The 16,733-nt window shown below is 51.5% G+C and overlaps 2 protein-coding genes across 6 annotated transcripts in view; one reads left to right on the top strand and one right to left on the bottom strand.

Moving 5' to 3' along the window:
• The first annotated feature begins 1,181 nt into the window (after positions 1 to 1,181).
• Positions 1,182 to 4,646, top strand: LOC117031644 (alpha-1-acid glycoprotein 1-like). Its single transcript, XM_033122153.1, has 6 exons — positions 1,182 to 1,341; positions 1,744 to 1,886; positions 2,117 to 2,187; positions 2,989 to 3,096; positions 3,247 to 3,350; positions 4,439 to 4,646. Exons 1-6 carry the CDS (start codon positions 1,231 to 1,233, stop codon positions 4,523 to 4,525), a joined length of 624 nt encoding a protein of 207 aa, XP_032978044.1. The 5' UTR covers positions 1,182 to 1,230; the 3' UTR covers positions 4,526 to 4,646.
• A 1,830-nt stretch (positions 4,647 to 6,476) lies between these two features.
• The window catches only part of AKNA (AT-hook transcription factor), a 42,457-nt gene continuing 32,200 nt past the window's right edge, over positions 6,477 to 16,733 (bottom strand). For 4 of the 5 annotated variants that reach the window (XM_033123568.1, XM_033123564.1, XM_033123565.1 and 1 more), the window contains 7 exons: positions 16,001 to 16,177; positions 15,258 to 15,373; positions 14,427 to 14,573; positions 13,559 to 13,654; positions 11,877 to 11,993; positions 11,424 to 11,616; positions 6,477 to 7,614 (listed from right to left, as the gene is read on the bottom strand). In XM_033123568.1, coding sequence (XP_032979459.1) covers positions 7,350 to 7,614; positions 11,424 to 11,616; positions 11,877 to 11,993; positions 13,559 to 13,654; positions 14,427 to 14,573; positions 15,258 to 15,373; positions 16,001 to 16,177 — 1,111 coding nt within the window. In that variant the 3' untranslated portion in view covers positions 6,477 to 7,349. The remainder of the gene's footprint in view (positions 7,615 to 11,423; positions 11,617 to 11,876; positions 11,994 to 13,558; positions 13,655 to 14,426; positions 14,574 to 15,257; positions 15,374 to 16,000; positions 16,178 to 16,733) is intronic. The other variant, XM_033123567.1, reaches the window with a different exon arrangement.

Below are 16,733 nucleotides of genomic sequence, written 5' to 3' on the forward strand. Positions count from 1 at the left end.
GATGAAAAAGGGGAGGAGATTAAAAAGTACAAATTGATTGTTACGCAGTAGTCATGGGAATGTAGGATATAGCATAAGGAATATAGTCAGTGATATTTTAATAACTATATATGGTGTCAGATGGGTACTAGATCTATGGGGTGATAGATAGGAGGGCGGTTGGGGGCAGGGTGAAAAAGGTGAAGGGATTAAGAAATACCAATTGGTATTTATAAAATTGTCATGGGGATGTACAGTAAGGCATAGGGAATATAATTAATAATATGGTAAAAACTATGTATATGCCAGGTGGGTCCTAGTCAGGGGGATCACTTTGTAGAAATTATATACATTTCTAACCGCTATGATGTACACCTGAAACTAATATAAAATTATATTCAATGTCAAAAACTAAAATAAAATGGAAAAAAAAAGATTTTTAGAAATGTAGAAATGCAAGTAGACAGTGGAATTATTCATTCCACACTATTTCCTCAGTGCTTACTATGTGCTGTGCACTGTTCCAGGATTGGGGATTCACTGGTGTAGAGAGGTACGTTCCCTGCTCAAATGGCAGGGAGTGAAGACAACACAGAGATAATTTCCTGTTTTAGATGTTGGGAGATGGTTCAAATAATACATTTCTGGAAATAGACAATCAATTTAATGTCCCCTTCTTTTGGAAATGTCCCTGCCTCCAGGAATGGGCTGGAGACATTCTGCACTTTTGCTCTTTCTCAGTTGTTACCACACTCATTTGGAACGGATTCCATGTTTGCCCTGTCCCCACCTGTACACCCCTTCCAAACCTATCGCTCCCTATACCTCACGCTAGCCTGGGAACTCTCTAAGTTGCCTTCAGCTTTTGATTTATGGCTGGGTCCCTCTCAAGTCTTGGTGCTCAGTGGGACAGCAGTTGGATGAAAACCTGAGTGCTTGCTTAGAAACCCCACGATTGAAATCTACAAGCATTAACAAATATCACTCCAGCCCTTATCCAGCTTAGCTTTGAACAGCCAGAACTTCTGACCCTTGTATCAAGGTCAGGGACCCAAGTTAGGCCTGGACTTGGAGGCTTTACCTACAGCTGGCTTCGGGGAAAGAAGGGAAGGTTTTGTGCATGACATTTCCCAAGCGTTTACTAGATTGTGTCAGAGCCGGTCTCCAGGGCCCCACCCACAGCTCATTATAAAAGTCACTGTGCCCTCCAGCTACCAGGTCACCTGGCTCTGGGTACCTCCTAGTCTTGGCATGGCGCTGCCCTGGGCCTTGGCAGTCCTGAGCCTCCTTCCACTATTGAATGCCCAGAGCTCGTCGTGTGTCAATGTCCCGGTGCCTATCACCAATGCCTCCATGGACCAGGTGGGTGCTTGGGCCCCAGAGCACTGTGGGCAGTTGTTTCTCTCTCTGGGCTTTCCTTTGCCCTGCTGGCTTATGCACAACGTCCTCACCTGACTCTGCTCTTTTCTCTTGGGTCCTGGGGTAAAGTTCTGGCGAACCTCCAGAGGCATTCTTCTGTCTCCCAACTCGGAAGCCTCATTGCGAGGCTCCTCATCAGAGGCAGCGCTGTATTGGGCAAGAAGGGGTGGCCGGGGCATGGGGGTGATGCCTGACCCTCAGCGTGAGCTCCCGCATGCCCACTCCTCAGTGGGGGGCTAGGTCTCCTGATTCGCAAATGGTGGGAGAGATCTGACCCAGGGTCCTCCAAGCTACTCTCAAGGATTCAGCTCCCAGCCTCCATCACCAACTCCTGCTTCTCCCCAGATCTCTGGCAAGTGGTTTTTTGTCGCCTGGGCTTACCGCAACCCCGAGTATAAGCAGTGGGCTAGTTCGTACCAGTCGGCCTTCTTTTACATTGACTCCAACCACACGGAGGACACGGTACTGATCAGAGAGTACTCGACAATGTAAGATCCGGACACACCAGCTCTCCCCTAGCCCGGGCTTCTGGCTTCTACTCCCAGCTGCCAGAGGCCTGGAGCAAGCCCCTCCCTCTTCCTGGCTTCATCTTTCTCAACCATGGAATGGGGAGGGGCTGATTCGAGTTGCCACCTGACTCTTACCCCACGATGACTGTGATTGCCCCCTTCTCCTTAACCTTCTTACTGTTTTTCTCCCCTCTTCTGTCTGCCGTTAGTAATGACCAGTGCCTCTATAACTCTACCCACCTGAACATCCAGAAGGAAAATGGGACCCTGTCCAGATACTGTAAGCTCTCGGGGGGGGGGGGGCTGCTGTGTGGAATGGTGAGATGGTGGGTGGGCCACCTAAAGGAGGGGACCTGGGGATAAGGCCCTGAGGGCTTTGGGCACAGAGAACATGGGACAGGTCCATTTCTTATATTTCTGAGGGCCCAGTACCTGCACACGGAAATAATCAATAACTGCCAACATGTTTGAGCTCTTACTATGTACCAGGCGCTGTTTGAAGTGCTTTACACAAATTCACCCACTTAATACTTACAAACAATCCTAGGAGGACATTACAGCGATGAGATGAGGCAATGAGGAAACAGAGAGTCACGTGGTTCCCGAGGTCACACGGCTTGCAATTAGATCTAGGATTCAAGGTTGGCTCCGGTCCTGCCTCTCTCTCTCAACCACTCTTTATCCTCTGGGAGCTAACGGTGGCAGACTGTTGGACCAGCAATGACTTCCCCCATGTCCACACCATCACCAGAGATGGTACATAGTAGGAACACACAAATGCAATATGATTGAACTGACACCACCTAGGAGCCCTGAGGCTCCTCTCCAGACCTCATTTTTCTCATCTGTCAAATGGGCAGAAAGGCCCTGACAGCCACAGTTCATGAGGTTCCTCCAAGTCCACTTACATAAGTGCTCAGCACATGGCCTTGTGCACAGTAAGACCTAGGGACACATGGCCCAGGTGAACCCCTGGCCTTCACTGATTGGTTATATGGCCATGGGCACTCCCAGTTTCCTCACCGTGAGGAGGGAACCATCGGTCGTCCCCATAGTCTCACCCAGAAGCTTTCTCTTCCAGATATGGGCAGAGAACATTTTGCCTACCTGATATTAACCAAGGACCCCAGCATCTTCATGTTTGCTTTTTACCCAGAAGACAAAGAGAACATAAGCCTCAGCTTCTTCGGTAGGCAGCCCCCCCCCAAACTCCCACCCTACCCAGGCCTCACCCCCAGACCACCCGCTCCTTGGGCCGGGCCCTCAGACCCCCAGCCTTCCCTGGCCTCCCATCAGGCCCTGCTGGCATCCTCACCAGCCCCCTTGCTCCTTCTTGCAGCTAACAAGACGGAGGTGACTCAGGAGCAAAGGAGACAGTTCCATGAACATGTCATATGCATGGGCATGGACAAGTCGGAAATCGTGTACGTGGATGAGAAACAGGTGAGTGTAAGGAGGAGTGGGCAGTGCCCACCTGAGGGTGCTCCCCCCTTGGGCAGCCCCACAGGCCCAGAGAGGGAAAGCTGCTAGCCAGGGCTGCACAGTGAGGCAGGAGATCCTGCTTTTACGTGCCCGCCTCAGTGCAGGGACAGCTGAGCTTCACAGAGGTCCTGAGGGAGTGAACGAGAGCCCGGGGTGGGGGACACCATTGGGAAGTCAGGGAGGACGTATGGAGTAGGTGGGGAGGATCGGGAAAGCCCACAGGAGGGGAACAGTATAGCCAAGGTGTGGTGGTAGGGACATGGGGAAGACACACACACGGGGAATTATCAGTCACAACTGCCTGCCACACCCAGGCCTCTAATACCGTGTGACGGGGAGCTGGTATTGTGGTTTCCAGTGTCACTCAAACTGCAGCAAGTCCAGGACTGCCATGCCGGTTTTTGCTGCAACAGAGAATGACCTGTGTAATGATCTCAGTACTTTTCTTTACTTGTGTTAAGTGGAATGCTTTACTTGATCTTCTCCTATGCAACCATATCTGAAATCACAGAGCTGAGGAGCTGGTGACCCCTTTGGGGATATACATGATATACTTTCATGATTATTAAAATAAAAATGTCTCCCTGTGTCTGCCACCTGAAATCTTCTCCTGTGACCACCAGCGGCACAGATCGTCCACCCCCCTGCTGCTCCCAGGAACTCCAGGAAAGGCCTTATGAATACGCCTACAGGCACGGGAGTCAGTCCCCTGCTGCCTGCCACCTCCAATTACTGACTGGGGGACCTTGGACAGGACACATGGGCATTCTGAGCTTTAGGTGCATCATTTGAAAATAGTGGTGAGACATCCAGAGCAACATAAGGGCTTCGCAGGTCATAAGTGCTCAGTAAATTCCACTTGTTCTTTAGGGTTTGAGCCCTTAGAGGTGAGTAAGCTGAATGCTCAGAGAGGGAAATGACTTGCCCAAGGACACCCAGCTCAGAAATGGCAGAGCTGGGGTTGGAGCCATGGTTGGGCCAGTGCCACAGTCCAGAACTCATCCTACCCTTCCCCCATCGTTGTGCTTTCTTCTCCCATTGTCTTCTAGGATCAGTGTGGGCCGCTAGATAAACAACACGAGGAGGAAAGGAAGAAGGAAAAAGATCCCAAAGGTCCAAAGGAAGGAGGAAAATGAGGGGTCCTCAGAAGACATAGCATTGCGTTAGGAGCTCGGGAGCTTTTGGGATCTATCCTCAGCCCCCCACCCACCTTTTGTACCTCAGTTGCATCAATAAAGCTGCTTCATTTGGAACAGGCAGGTTGTCATTTGCTCATTCCCTTGACACTCATCTATTCATTCACATTAAAGCCTGCTATGAGTTGAGCCCTGGCTAACCACTGGATGAGCCTCTGCCACTGGTTGGAAGAGCCTCTGCTATAATACCCAGCACACATGCTAGGATGGACGATGGCATGCACTGAGGTGTGTTTGAGGCCAGCTTATGAGGAAGGTTCCTTAGCAGTGGGGAAGTCTGGGAAGGCTACCTGGAAGGGGCATCTGACCAGTCTAGAAAGATTAGGAACTTGATAGCACCCGCTGTTCCCGCTGCAAGCAAAGGATCTGAGAAGACCTGTTTGAGAAACATCGAGGCAGAGGAACCCTAAGCAGGAGTTCAGGTGGATAAGGGGCAGTGAGGACTCAGGTGTGTGGTGCCAGGCACAGAGGACCTTACTGCAGGCATCACCCCGGCCCTCTGAGGGGGAGATTGGGAGGGGCCAGACCGGAGGCAGGAAGACTGGTGCAGAGGCTGCTGTGAGCCTCCTGGCAAGAGGTGGGGAACTGGGCCAGGGTGGGGAAGACGAGGGAGCCTAGGCCTGGGGGACTGTGTGTCTCCATGCTGTGTCCTCAGGGTGCCCGTCCAACACCAAAAGGAGTGTAAGACACGTAGGGGCGAGCTTGGCCGCTAGAAACCAGCAATCTTGCGAATGTGTTTGGAGCCCTCAAGATGCGGCTGTATCTGAGGCAGGCCCACATAGTGGAATAGAGAGAACTGAGCTCCTGAAGCCAGGAGTCCAGCAAGCAAGGCCGGCCTCCTTCCAGATCCGAGGGCTTCATGACTTCATGATGGTCACGTGAGGGAAGCAGGCCATGTGAGGTGGCAGAAAAGTTGGGGCTGAATTGTTCGAAAAATTCCCTGTGGGAGTGGCCTAAGCCACCTCGCACGACAGGAGACAGGACCATAACCACAGCTCCCGGTGCCCAGGCCCAAGGCTCACATGCTGACGCCCTCCAGAGTCAGGCTCCAGGGACCCAAGACTCAGCGTCCTTTGCTCAAAACTGGAGCCACAGCTGAGACCAGGGCACTGAGGCTGGGGACACTGTCCTGGCCCCCACCTTGGACTCCTCCCTTTCCATCTTGATATCTATGGGACAGCCTCTTGGCACCCAGAAGGGTATAGTCCCGGAGGCTTAGAACTTATAAACCATCTACCCATCCTAGTGTTACTTTCAGCAAGATGCCATTTTCTCTACTGAGACTCTCCTGAGAAGGATCAGCTGGAAAATGAAATAGTAATGAAAATGCCATTTTTCTCCCTGGTGAGCAGGGAGAAGCAAGTGAGATGAGAGGTGGGAAGATGGACGAAAAAGCCACAGGAACAAGCAGGAGTCAGGGCTGGGGTGGGGGAATCATGGAAATTTAGGTAGAGAAAATCAGTAACAGAGTATGGACTTTGGAGTCAGACCATAATGAATTTGGGCTGGAACCTCCGGTTCCTCAGCAATGAAGTGGGGACACAGTGGGAACCTGGAGGGCTGGTGAGTGCATGGTGTGGAGCCGGCCATAAATGGCAGCTGTTGTTGCTGTTTGCTCCTAAAAGGAAGGAGTGCAGGCTCGTGCTTTTGCAGACACCAGTTTGCTGTATGTCTCGTAACACCTCTGGCCTCCATAAAAAGGGGCTTGGCCAGATTGCCTCGCCGTGCAGACCCCTCCGATCGAGAGGTTTATGGTTCCAAGATGGGTAGAGAAGTCGGAGACAGATGCCACCAGAGTCTGGGAATGTGCACCCAACAGGTCCCACCCAACAAACCTGACTTTAAAAACCAGAAGTCATCACAAACCTGGACAGCTTTGGTAATGGTTTTTGTTTTTTTTTTTCTTTTTAAGACCAATTCTTCTTCATTTGCTTTCATAACGAAAATAGAATTTTTAAATGCCTCAGATATACATATATCACTGATCACACACATTCCAAAAAAGCTGAGGTACACGCTGCTATGGGGTGGGGAGCAGGAGACAGCCTGGCCTCAGGGCCACAAAAGGGCCTGGCAGGTAGCTGGCCACTAGTCAAATTCCACAGGGGTCACCAGGAGATAGTGGGGGTCTTAGGATGAGGTACTGAGAGGGACCGTGGTGGACGGCTTCTTGGGTCTTCCATGGGGCATCTCAATCCCAGCAGGCCCATGGAAAGGGAGGACACGTGTCATCCTGGGGTTCGCAACCTAAGATATTCCCGTGGTCCCAAACTATCCTACCACCAGCCTAAAGAGAAAGGTCCCCAGCCATGTCCTTCCAGAGATGCCCACTCCCAAGTGGCTGGTCACAGGCAGATGGACAAGTTTGTGCCAGAGACCCTGGCCCCATCCGTTATCTGGCCTCCTAAGGAGGATCCAAGCCCAGGAAAACTCCTCATTGTTAAACACTACCTGTCCACCGTATATAAAATACATATTATTAGCTGGAGGTGGACAAGCACAGGACTGGGAGACTCCCAGAGAGAGTATCTGGACAGAAGGCGGCCTCAGTCCCAGAACCGCCTTCAGGGGCTGGTCCCTGGTCTCTTGATAACCAGAACCCTCCCATTTTGAAAACACTGAGACTGAGCAGGCAGGGCCTGTGCTGGAGAGAGAGTTCCTGGTGAGGGATCTATGGGGCCTTCAGGAATCGCTCCAGCAGACCTCTGGCTTGGGGGACACCTGCCCACCTGCCCTGCCATCTGTCTCTGAGCCGCAAATGCCGTCAGAAGAGGCAGGAGCCCCTCAGGCCGTGGGCCTGGCGCCGGTTGGCCGACAGTGAGCGGCTCATGTGCTTGGTGGTGGAGCGGACACTCTCGGCTGCCTGGACGGCTCGGCTCAGGGCCTTGTTGAGCTCCTCCAGGTCCTCGAGGTCCAGCTGGATGGAATGCCGGTGTCCTCTGGCTGGCCGGGAGGAGGCTGTGGGGGGCCACTCAGCAATGGGTTGGGCTGAGGGGGCTGAGGTAGGTCCTCTCGGAGACGCATAGAACCTGAGGAGAGAGGTAAGTGCATCGTTAACCACGGACAGGGCTGGGTGGAGCCAAGGAATGCCGGGTTTGGGGTCAACCCCACTTTGAGCCCCCGCTAGGCCACTGGCCCCTACTCTCTGGGTCTCAGTTTCTTCACCTCTAACATGGGAACAGTAAACACCCACTTTGAGAGATGTGTTAGAAGGATGAAGGAGATAAATGGGAGTGCCTGACCCAGAACAGGTGCTTAAACATGGTTAGCTCAATCTTCCCATTCATTTCACAAATATTTATTAACCATACGCTGTGTGCCAGCCAGTGCCAAGTCCTGGGGTTACAATGGTGAATGAACTACACAGATCCTGCTGCCTCCTTGGAGCTTATAATCTGAGATCCAGATCTAGAGGACACTAGGATCACCCCAAGCTCTGTAACAAACTTCCTTCTTCGGAGAGGTAATATAGGGGAGCACTAGAGAAATGGGATCGTAATAATTAGGATTCTGCAGGATCTGGGTTTTACTCATCTCGCACAGCAGTTGGAAAGGTATCCTTCCCAGCCTGGTCCTATAGGATCGTGCGGTGTTGTTTTAAAGTGCTGGGGGAAGTGGGTTGACAAGCCGTAAGATGAAGCATGATTTCTCCAAGAAGTGACCACTGCCTTCTTCCAAGGCTACTAAGTCTAGGGTTCAAGGACACCAGCCTTGGGCAAGAGAAGTGTGTGGACCCTGTGTTGTGGAATAAAACGTGTCGGGAGAGAGGGGGTGAAAGAAGCATTTCACCTAATAAAGCAGGAATGAGTGGAGGAGGGCTTGGCCTGACTCCTTCAGTGACATCTGGCTGAACACACTGCAAACTCTGATCGTAGTCCTGACCCTTCACTTTCTGATTTGCATTACTGTACAGTGTGAACACAAGGGCTTTGCTAGGATTGGAATCGGTAGATGTCCGTCCAGAGAAGATGGACATATGTCCACACAAGCACCTGAAATGAGGCTCAACATGGGGAGATGCAAATCAAAACCATAGGAGACGCCATTCGCACGCGTCACACCCATGGGGATGGCTAAGGTGGAAAGGACAGACTGTGAGTGTCGGCGGGGACGTGGGGAGAGTGGAACCCACATACACTGCTGGGGGGAAGGTAAAACGGCGCAGGCACTTTGAAGACCCTCTGGCTGTTCCTCAAGACAGTTAAACACAGTGCTTAGCCTGGGGCCAGGATCCTCATCCTTGGAACCCCTGTGCCAGGTTCTGAGACAGGTGCTTTACCAGCACTATCTCGTTTATTCGGTCAGTCCTGCTACCCTCATCTCACAGATGAGCAAAGTGAAGCTCAAAGAAGCTAGGTGAGGCAGAAGAATGACCAAATCCTGGTCACTCTGCTTAGCCAGCCGCAGGACCCTGGCCAGGTTCTCCACCTTTTAAGGGCTCCATTTCCTCATCTAAAACAGCCACCTTCAGCCACCTTCCAGGGTAGATCCAATAGGAAAATTCGGGTAAAAAGCTCTGTAAGCTGCCTGGCCAGGGTAAGTGCTTTGTAAATATCAGCTACGGAGGCCCAGGGTCAGAGAACTGGAAGGGGCAGTGCTGGATTCACATCAGAGCGACTTAGCACCCAGCAGACGCTGATAGATATCACCCGAACCAAATGAACAAATAAATGGGCTTCTTGAATCCAATTCCCCCCTTCAGGGACTATCTGTCGTAATCACAGGATTCCTACCCACCCCTACCTTCTGATAATCTGATGACCAGCTTGGCCTGAGAGTTACCCAAAACTTCCCCTAGGACAGAAGCTACAAAAAGAAAAACCATCCAACCAACCCTCCTGGCTAGAAAGCCTTTGGTGCAGTGGCTATAAGGGGGCAGACCACGAGGTGGCAGCACAGGCCAATTCAGTTTTCTAAAGGTCACACAGGCCTCAGGCACTAAGCATGCTCAGACCTGCAGCTGGAGAAACTTGAGGGCGTCATCAGGCCAAGTTCTAGCAGCATTAGAAGCACTACGGTTACTGGCCACCCTCGATGTACTATGGGCTTTCCACACATTAATTCATTTAATCCCTACCACAACCCATTTCACAGACGAAAACACGGAAGCACAGAGGAACAAAGTGACCTGCCCAAGACTATATAGCAGCTACTGCTGGCCACGTCTGTCTGGCACTAAAGCCCAGGGCCCTTCTCCTCCCGCATGGCCCATCCTAGCCTGAGGACAGCAACCTGATGAGTTCTGTCACAGGTCTGAGCCTAGAAGGATACAGAACGGCCTCAGAAATAAAGAGACCCCATGGTTACCATAGGCACTCAAGAGTTTATCCTGGGTCACCAAATTCCAGGCAAAACCTTTCCCACCCAATAAGTCGGAGCATAGGCCAGAGGCCTGAGCATGAGTATGGCCTCTCATAGCTGCTGCGGGGGAAGATTCCTTAACGACTTGCCCGACTCAGCTGAGAGGGCGTCAAGAGGCCAGACTGTAGGCCAGAGTCCTCAGAGGGGACTGGGGCTGGCTGGTGCCTCGAGCTTCTGCTCCCACTAAATGCCAGCCCTCACATGGACTCTGGCCCCTCAGTGCCCACAGACACAGGCCTCTGATAACACGCCATTGAAGAAGTGTCCCAACCGACTCATTTTATAGTGAGGGAAACTGAGGCATGGAACTAGGTGGTAATGGTCGGGACAAGACAAACCTCCTAATTCCAGGGGCCAGGTTTTTCCGCCCGCACAACCCAGTCATGCTGAAGCCACTTTTACTCACTTTTCTTCTCACAAATGACAATATTACACTTGCTGTGATGACGAGGCTATTTACTCAGCAATGAGCATGTTCCAGCACTACCAAGTCCACCAGCATCTCCTGTGCTTCTTGCCACATGCCTCACTTCATCCTCACACAACTGGACATGACTGAGACTATTATCCCATTTAACATATGGGGAAATTGAGGCTCCAGGAGGAAGTAGCTCGACAAAGGCCACAGTGCTAGTAAGCAGCAGACAGGATTCTATTACAGTGAAGCTCTGACTCTAAAACCGGAACCACTTCTTCCTCGACTGCTGTATCTTTTCTGTCTTGACTGATGTTACACCCGAATCCACATAAAAAGTAAGTGCTCATCCTACTATATGCCTGACCAGTCCTCCTCAAAACTGTCAAGGCCATCAGAAACAAGGGAAGTCTGAGAAACTGTCACAGCCAAGAGGAGCCTAAGGGGACAGGACAGCTAAATGTATGTGGTCTCCTGAAACAGAAAAAGGACTTTAGATCAAAGCTAAAGAAGCCTGAATAAACTATGAACCTTAGTCAATAATAATGTATTAACATTGGTTCACTAATTGTGCAAATGTACCATATTCATGTAAGATGTTAACTGAATGGGGCAACCATATGTACGTGTATTGGGGGGAGTCACATGGGAACTCTGTACTATCTGCTCGATTTCTCTATAAATCTAAAACTGTTTGGCAAATCGAGTATTTTTTTAAAAGTGAGTGTGCATTACTTGCTTGCTATGAAGACCCACAAGGAAATGGGAGATGGTTAGGGTTCTAGACCCCCACGGGGCTGTAAGCTCACAGAGGGCAGGGCCCTCGGCCAGGCTCCTTCACTGCTGGGTCCCTAGGGCTGAGCACTCTCCCTGGTACACAGGGAGCATTCAGGGTTTGTTGAGTGATTCCATGGGTGTCTAACTTGTTCTGCAAGTTGTACACGAGGGAGAAAACAAGGGAATAGACAGCACCCAGGTTCTCAGATGCCTGACACAGGTCCGAACGCTAATTATTAAGCAATTTAGACAGAGGCTAGGAGGGTGGGCAAGGAAGGTTCTTACACAGTGGCTGATGGGTAAGGCACGACGGGCACTGAGGAAACGTAGGCAAAAGCAGGAGAGGCTGGTACTGAAGGCACAGCAGCCAGATACCACAGTCCAGGAGGTGGCCGGGGTGGCGACCCCACTCGCTTGCTCCTCTGCTTGGGGCTGGAAGCGGAAGGTGCGTTTCTCCTTGTGGTGGCCTTTTCTGCCCCTGCCAGGGAAAAGGACACCAGAGGGACACAGTGTGACCACTTGGGAAGATCTAGCAGAGAACACAGGGTCTGCCCAGGCCCTGCTTTGTTAAAGCTGGACACTGGGGTAGTTATGCTAGGAGTGCCTGGATTTGGGAAGCAAACCCTCTGTCCTATGTGCTCCATCCCAGACTTGGGAGAACAGCCACCCTGCTAACCCTGCCCGGGCCCCCAACCCCCAGCAAGAAGAGCTAAGGGAAGAGAGTGAGCATCTGTTCACCAGAGGTGGCTGAGTCTGGGCCTTCCGCCTCTGCGGGGGACCCAACTTGACCACACAGGGGGCATCGCAGGGCATCAGTGGGAGACGATCCCAGTGGGTCCCTGGTGACAGCACCACCTGGAAAAAGAGGAAGAGACATCAGGAGAGGATTATGTCTGAATTATCAGGCATGGAGCCTCCCAAGCAGGCCTCTTGCAGCACTGAGCTTTCCTCAGGAAACATGCAGAGGAAACAAGCTGCCTCCATCTGGGCGACAACAATATCGATGGCAACCATGAGAGTAAGTCCACATTTAATGAGCCAGGCCCTCTGCTCAGGGCTTTCATGCAATATTTTGTCAAATCTAACTACCATTATCACGCCCCCATTTTACAGATGGGAAAACTGAGGCCCCAGAAGTTGAAAATTTTACCAAGGTCTCAGAGCTGGGAAGCTGCTGTCTGTCCTCTGCCTGATTCCAAGCACAGCTCTCCTGACTGCAGCCCTGTGCCTATGGTCCATTGTCCAGGTGGGAGTGGCCCACAATGGCCCCGGGCACCAGAGGGCTCAGTGGAGGCCTGAACTTGCTCAGTTAGCAGGAGGAGAGTGGCCACCGTTGTTCTCTTCCCATGCAAATGCTTGATGCCACCTCTGGGTCACTTCCTGGGTCAGTCTACTTCTCCATGAGGCCTCAGCTCAGCCATCACTTCCTCTGGGAAACCCTCCCCCTCACCAGGCTGAGTTACATGCCCCCTAGCCCACCTTATGCTCCCCCATCCCAGCTCTGACCACTTTGTTTTGTCATGGTTTACTTAGCTGAGAGTTCCTTGGGGACAGGTCTCAGGGCCCAGTACGGAAAGGTGGTGAATGAATGAATGAATGAATGAATGGGGAGGACTATTGGAACTCTAGTAAAGTCAGAGTGACATAGTGAAGTGCCAGGGCTCTGGAGTCACAAAGACCTGGGTTCAAATCCTGGCTCTACTACTTATCAGCTACATGCCCTTGAGCAAGTTACTTAATATCTCTGAGCCTCAGTTTCCTGACTCATGAAATGGGCATAATAATAAAATGAGCAAAACCTACTTTATAGAGTCGCAAAGATTGTTTGTAAATCCTTAGCATGATGCCCTGTATACAGTAGGGGCGTAATATATGACGGCATCATTATCATCATCATTGCTTGAAAAGGTCTCAGAGACCATCTCCAACCCTTTCCTTATGGATGTGAAAACTGAAGCTCAGAGAAGTGAAAGAACTTGCCTACGGTCACACAGCAAGTCAGTGGTAGAACTGAGACTAGAACGCGGTGTCCACATTCTCTGGTCACTGCTCTCCCCACTACTCTTCCCTGTGGGGTTTCGGGGAAAGGACAAGCAGTAGACAGAGGGTGGAGTGGAGATAAGATATAATCACTGTCGCCGGCCCCCCTGCCGCCCAGCACCCTCCTCATAGGACTTTTCGGGAACTTCTTAAATCATGTCCATGGTTTCTCATGTCAAGGTCAAGGAGGTGGCTTTAGGCAGCAGCACCTGGAGCAACAGGGGTGAGGGCAGGACACCCTGGGAGGCCTGAGAGGCCCGGGAAAATCCATACTTCTGACCCACCCCTGAGCTCCGGGCAGGCCCACATCTGGCCTGACTGGACCCTCTGCGGAGAGAAGAAGTTGCAGCCTCTCTGACCAGGCTGCTTCCATCCCTTACCTGCATCCTGGGTCCTAACAGGCTGGCAGTGGGGACAGGAGACTGTGCCACTGCCTCTTGGGACAAACTTGGGGGTGAGAAGATGGTACTCCTGGCCTGGGGACAAACACAGAACAGTCAGTGTCAGCTCTCTGCTTGGCTGCAGAGTTGAGGAGGATTTAATACAACGACCCCTCTCCTCTTCCTCCAAATCGTTTCAGTAGTCTCTCTCTTTTTTCTATTGTGCATGCACACACACACGTGCACGTGACACACCTGCATAAATATGCATATATTAGTGTGTATGTACATATACACTTGTACATAAAGACACATTGATCTGTCTGTTTATTGTAAGCTCTCTCAGACTGTTTCAGCTCAGATCCTACTTAGGTACCAGCTGCCTAGTTCTCAACGCACAGAAGCAATCAGCAAACCCAAGCTCACTTAGGATTTGAAGCAGGCCAGCGAGATCTGATAAGCAATGACGAAGAGCACTGCCACACCCCCAGACCTCACTTGCTGATTGGGATACGAATGGCTTAGGGTGCATAGGGTCAGTGGTGTTTTCTCCCTGTGCTTTTTTGAGGGACTATAGGTCCTGCAAATAGCAGGCACTTTGTAAACTTCTTTATGACTGACTAGCTGAATGGGCTTCCCCAGAGCCAAGCATGGGCCCTGGAGAAGGAGAGGCATCAGAAATTGTTTGCTGGATGAATGAATGAACAAATGCACTGACAATCACAGAGGCAACGCTCCCTGATGTTGTTTTGTACAACATCACAGAACTCACAGAAAGTGATAACATTTGAATGACTGACTGGAAAAGGCTTCTCATGACAGAGGAAACCCTGGGGACTGCCCACCCCAGCCCTTCCTTCCCGCCCACCTGTGTACTGGCCCCGGAAGGTGACCCTGTCTGGCCGTCCGGTACTGCCCAAGCCTCTCATTCTGTCCTGAGCTGCTGGTGGGCTGTGCTTCGTAGTCCTGCCCTTCTCAGAGAAGAGCTGGGGGGAGGTTGGCTCAGAATCGGAACCTGGGATGGAAAGAGAGGGGCATGAGAAGGGGCAGGCGGCGGTGGGGGTGGGGTCACAGCACCCCCACAGCAATCCGAGGCAGATACTATTATTCCTGCACTGTTAGCTGTCCCTTTACTGCACGGGTTAAAGAGCTCAGGGAGTGGGCGTACCTAATCCCAGATCTACCCCTTAGTAATAACACTGGATACATCCAGACCCTGGCCCTTGTGCTCAGTGCTGGTCAAGACACTTTGCATGCACCGTGTCCTGTACCCCCACAGCAATCCCAGAAGGCAGATGCTATTATTCCTGCACTGTTAGCTGCCCCTTTACTACACAGGACAGGTAAACAACCCAGCCAAGGTTACATAGCCAGGAAGGTGTGAGCTAGGGTTGAACCCAGCCACTGATTCCAGAGCCATGTTCCTTTAGGCAAGTCCCCTACGCTTTCGGGCTTGTGTGTCCTTATCTGCAGGTAGTGGATAATATGACCTATCATGCAGTAATGATTAAGTGAGATGATATATATACAAGGCCTTTATAGATGCAGTAGGTATTACAGGTGCACTGTGCTGCAGAGCACCACAACTGCCTAAAGCAGACACACAACCTTCTCCAAGTTTCCTCTAAGGCTATTGCTGTGGTCCCTGACCACCCAGACTGAGGCCTCCAGAAATCAGTCCTAGCAGGTGGTCACTTACTCAAGGAGAGTCGGGGCAGCTCCCGAGGCACGGAGGAGGACCTGGCTCGCCGCCTCCCCACGGGGACAGCTTGCTCTGCACCTCCTGGTTCACTGGACAACCTCTCTGTGGATTTACTAGCAAGAGAGAGAGAGAGAGCTGATGTCATTGGATGAGGTGTTATGCAGCCTCTAATATGATCAGTGAGAAGGCCAACCCAGAGAAATGCTTATAACCTAACGGGAGGAGGAGGGCATGGAAGTCCAATCCAAAGACCCTGGGGTCAGAATCACAGAAAATGGCTCTGAGCCTCTTTAACCCTCAGTTTCCTCATCTGTCAAATGGGGATAATAAGAGCAATTGCCTCAGAGGGTTGTTGGAAGGATTAATGAGACAATGTCCATAAAACCCTTAACCTAGTGCCCTCCCAGAGAACCACTCAAAGTTAGCCGATTTTATAAGCTATCACCATGAAGGAATGTCTGCCGAGTGAGTGGGTGAGAGTCCTGAAAATATTCTAGTTGTTCAGTTGGGTGGTGAGTTCAGGGATACTCACTGTATCATACTTTATTATTAACACATATGTTTATCATATTCTTTATGCATCAAACATTAAAGAAATATAAGAGTGAATGAATGATTGAGTGAATAAGTGAGAGAGGGATGTGACTGTGTCTATGTCCACATGGAGAGACAGTGGCTGGCCACATCTACCTTCTGTGGCTGCCACCAGGGCACAGGGTAGGAGTTTTAGGGTCACCTACCTGCCATAGTGAGAGCCCCAGGTGGCTGGGGAATCTGCTGGCCGGTCCCGGGGCCGGGCAGGGCGGTTGAAGGCAGATGCGGGCCGTGTCGGGCTGGCCTGGGGTGGCTGCTGCAGGCTGTCCTCCAGCCGCAGACGGAGCCGGGACACCTCCTCTTGCAGCTCGCGGATGGCCTGGCTGGGGTGGGGTGGAGCCAAAACAAACGATGGAGCTACAGCCCCTCCGTCCCCCCAGAGTGCTGCCCAATGTAGTAGCAGCCTTTGTCCCTTTCTAGCAGGCACAGGGTCCAACTCAGCTCTTGATTCTAGAAAGTCCCTGTGTGTCCGCTTTTCTTGCTATGCATCTTGAACCTCTCTGAGTTCACGTCCCTGCACATTAGATGAACAAAGCAGAACTTTCTGTGAGATTCACCCAACCTAACATGCAGGGCCTCTGAGTGGCTGTTCTGAACCACCAGTGACAAATTCTCAAGCTAGAGACGAGGGTGCAGAATAAATTGGATAAAGTTCCCCCTTTAAAATCTGAAGTCTGACCTGCCTGGGGCCCTGGGCTGCCCTCCCTTCCTCTACTTCTGTCTGTAGAAATCCTAACTATACAGGCCTGGGGTATTTCTGCCCTGACTCAGCCCTTCCCTCCTGAGTTCCTCCAAACACTTCCTACATTGTTCAAGCCCATGTCTCTGATCCTGGCAGAAGATGCCTCTCCAACCAGATAGTCAGCCATCAGCAGGCAA

This window comes from Rhinolophus ferrumequinum, chromosome 12 (assembly GCF_004115265.2).
Source record: "Rhinolophus ferrumequinum isolate MPI-CBG mRhiFer1 chromosome 12, mRhiFer1_v1.p, whole genome shotgun sequence".
NCBI classification, from domain to species: Eukaryota; Metazoa; Chordata; class Mammalia; order Chiroptera; family Rhinolophidae; genus Rhinolophus; species Rhinolophus ferrumequinum.

Bases quoted from the DNA above. Each gene is read 5' to 3' on its own strand.
- LOC117031644 (XM_033122153.1), top strand. From the start codon at position 1,231: ATGGCGCTGCCCTGGGCCTTGGCAGTCCTGAGCCTCCTTCCACTATTG. The intron at 1,887-2,116 runs GTAAGATCCGGA...GTCTGCCGTTAG, and splicing joins ATCAGAGAGTACTCGACAAT to TAATGACCAGTGCCTCTATA. The intron at 2,188-2,988 runs GTAAGCTCTCGG...TTTCTCTTCCAG, and splicing joins TGGGACCCTGTCCAGATACT to ATATGGGCAGAGAACATTTT.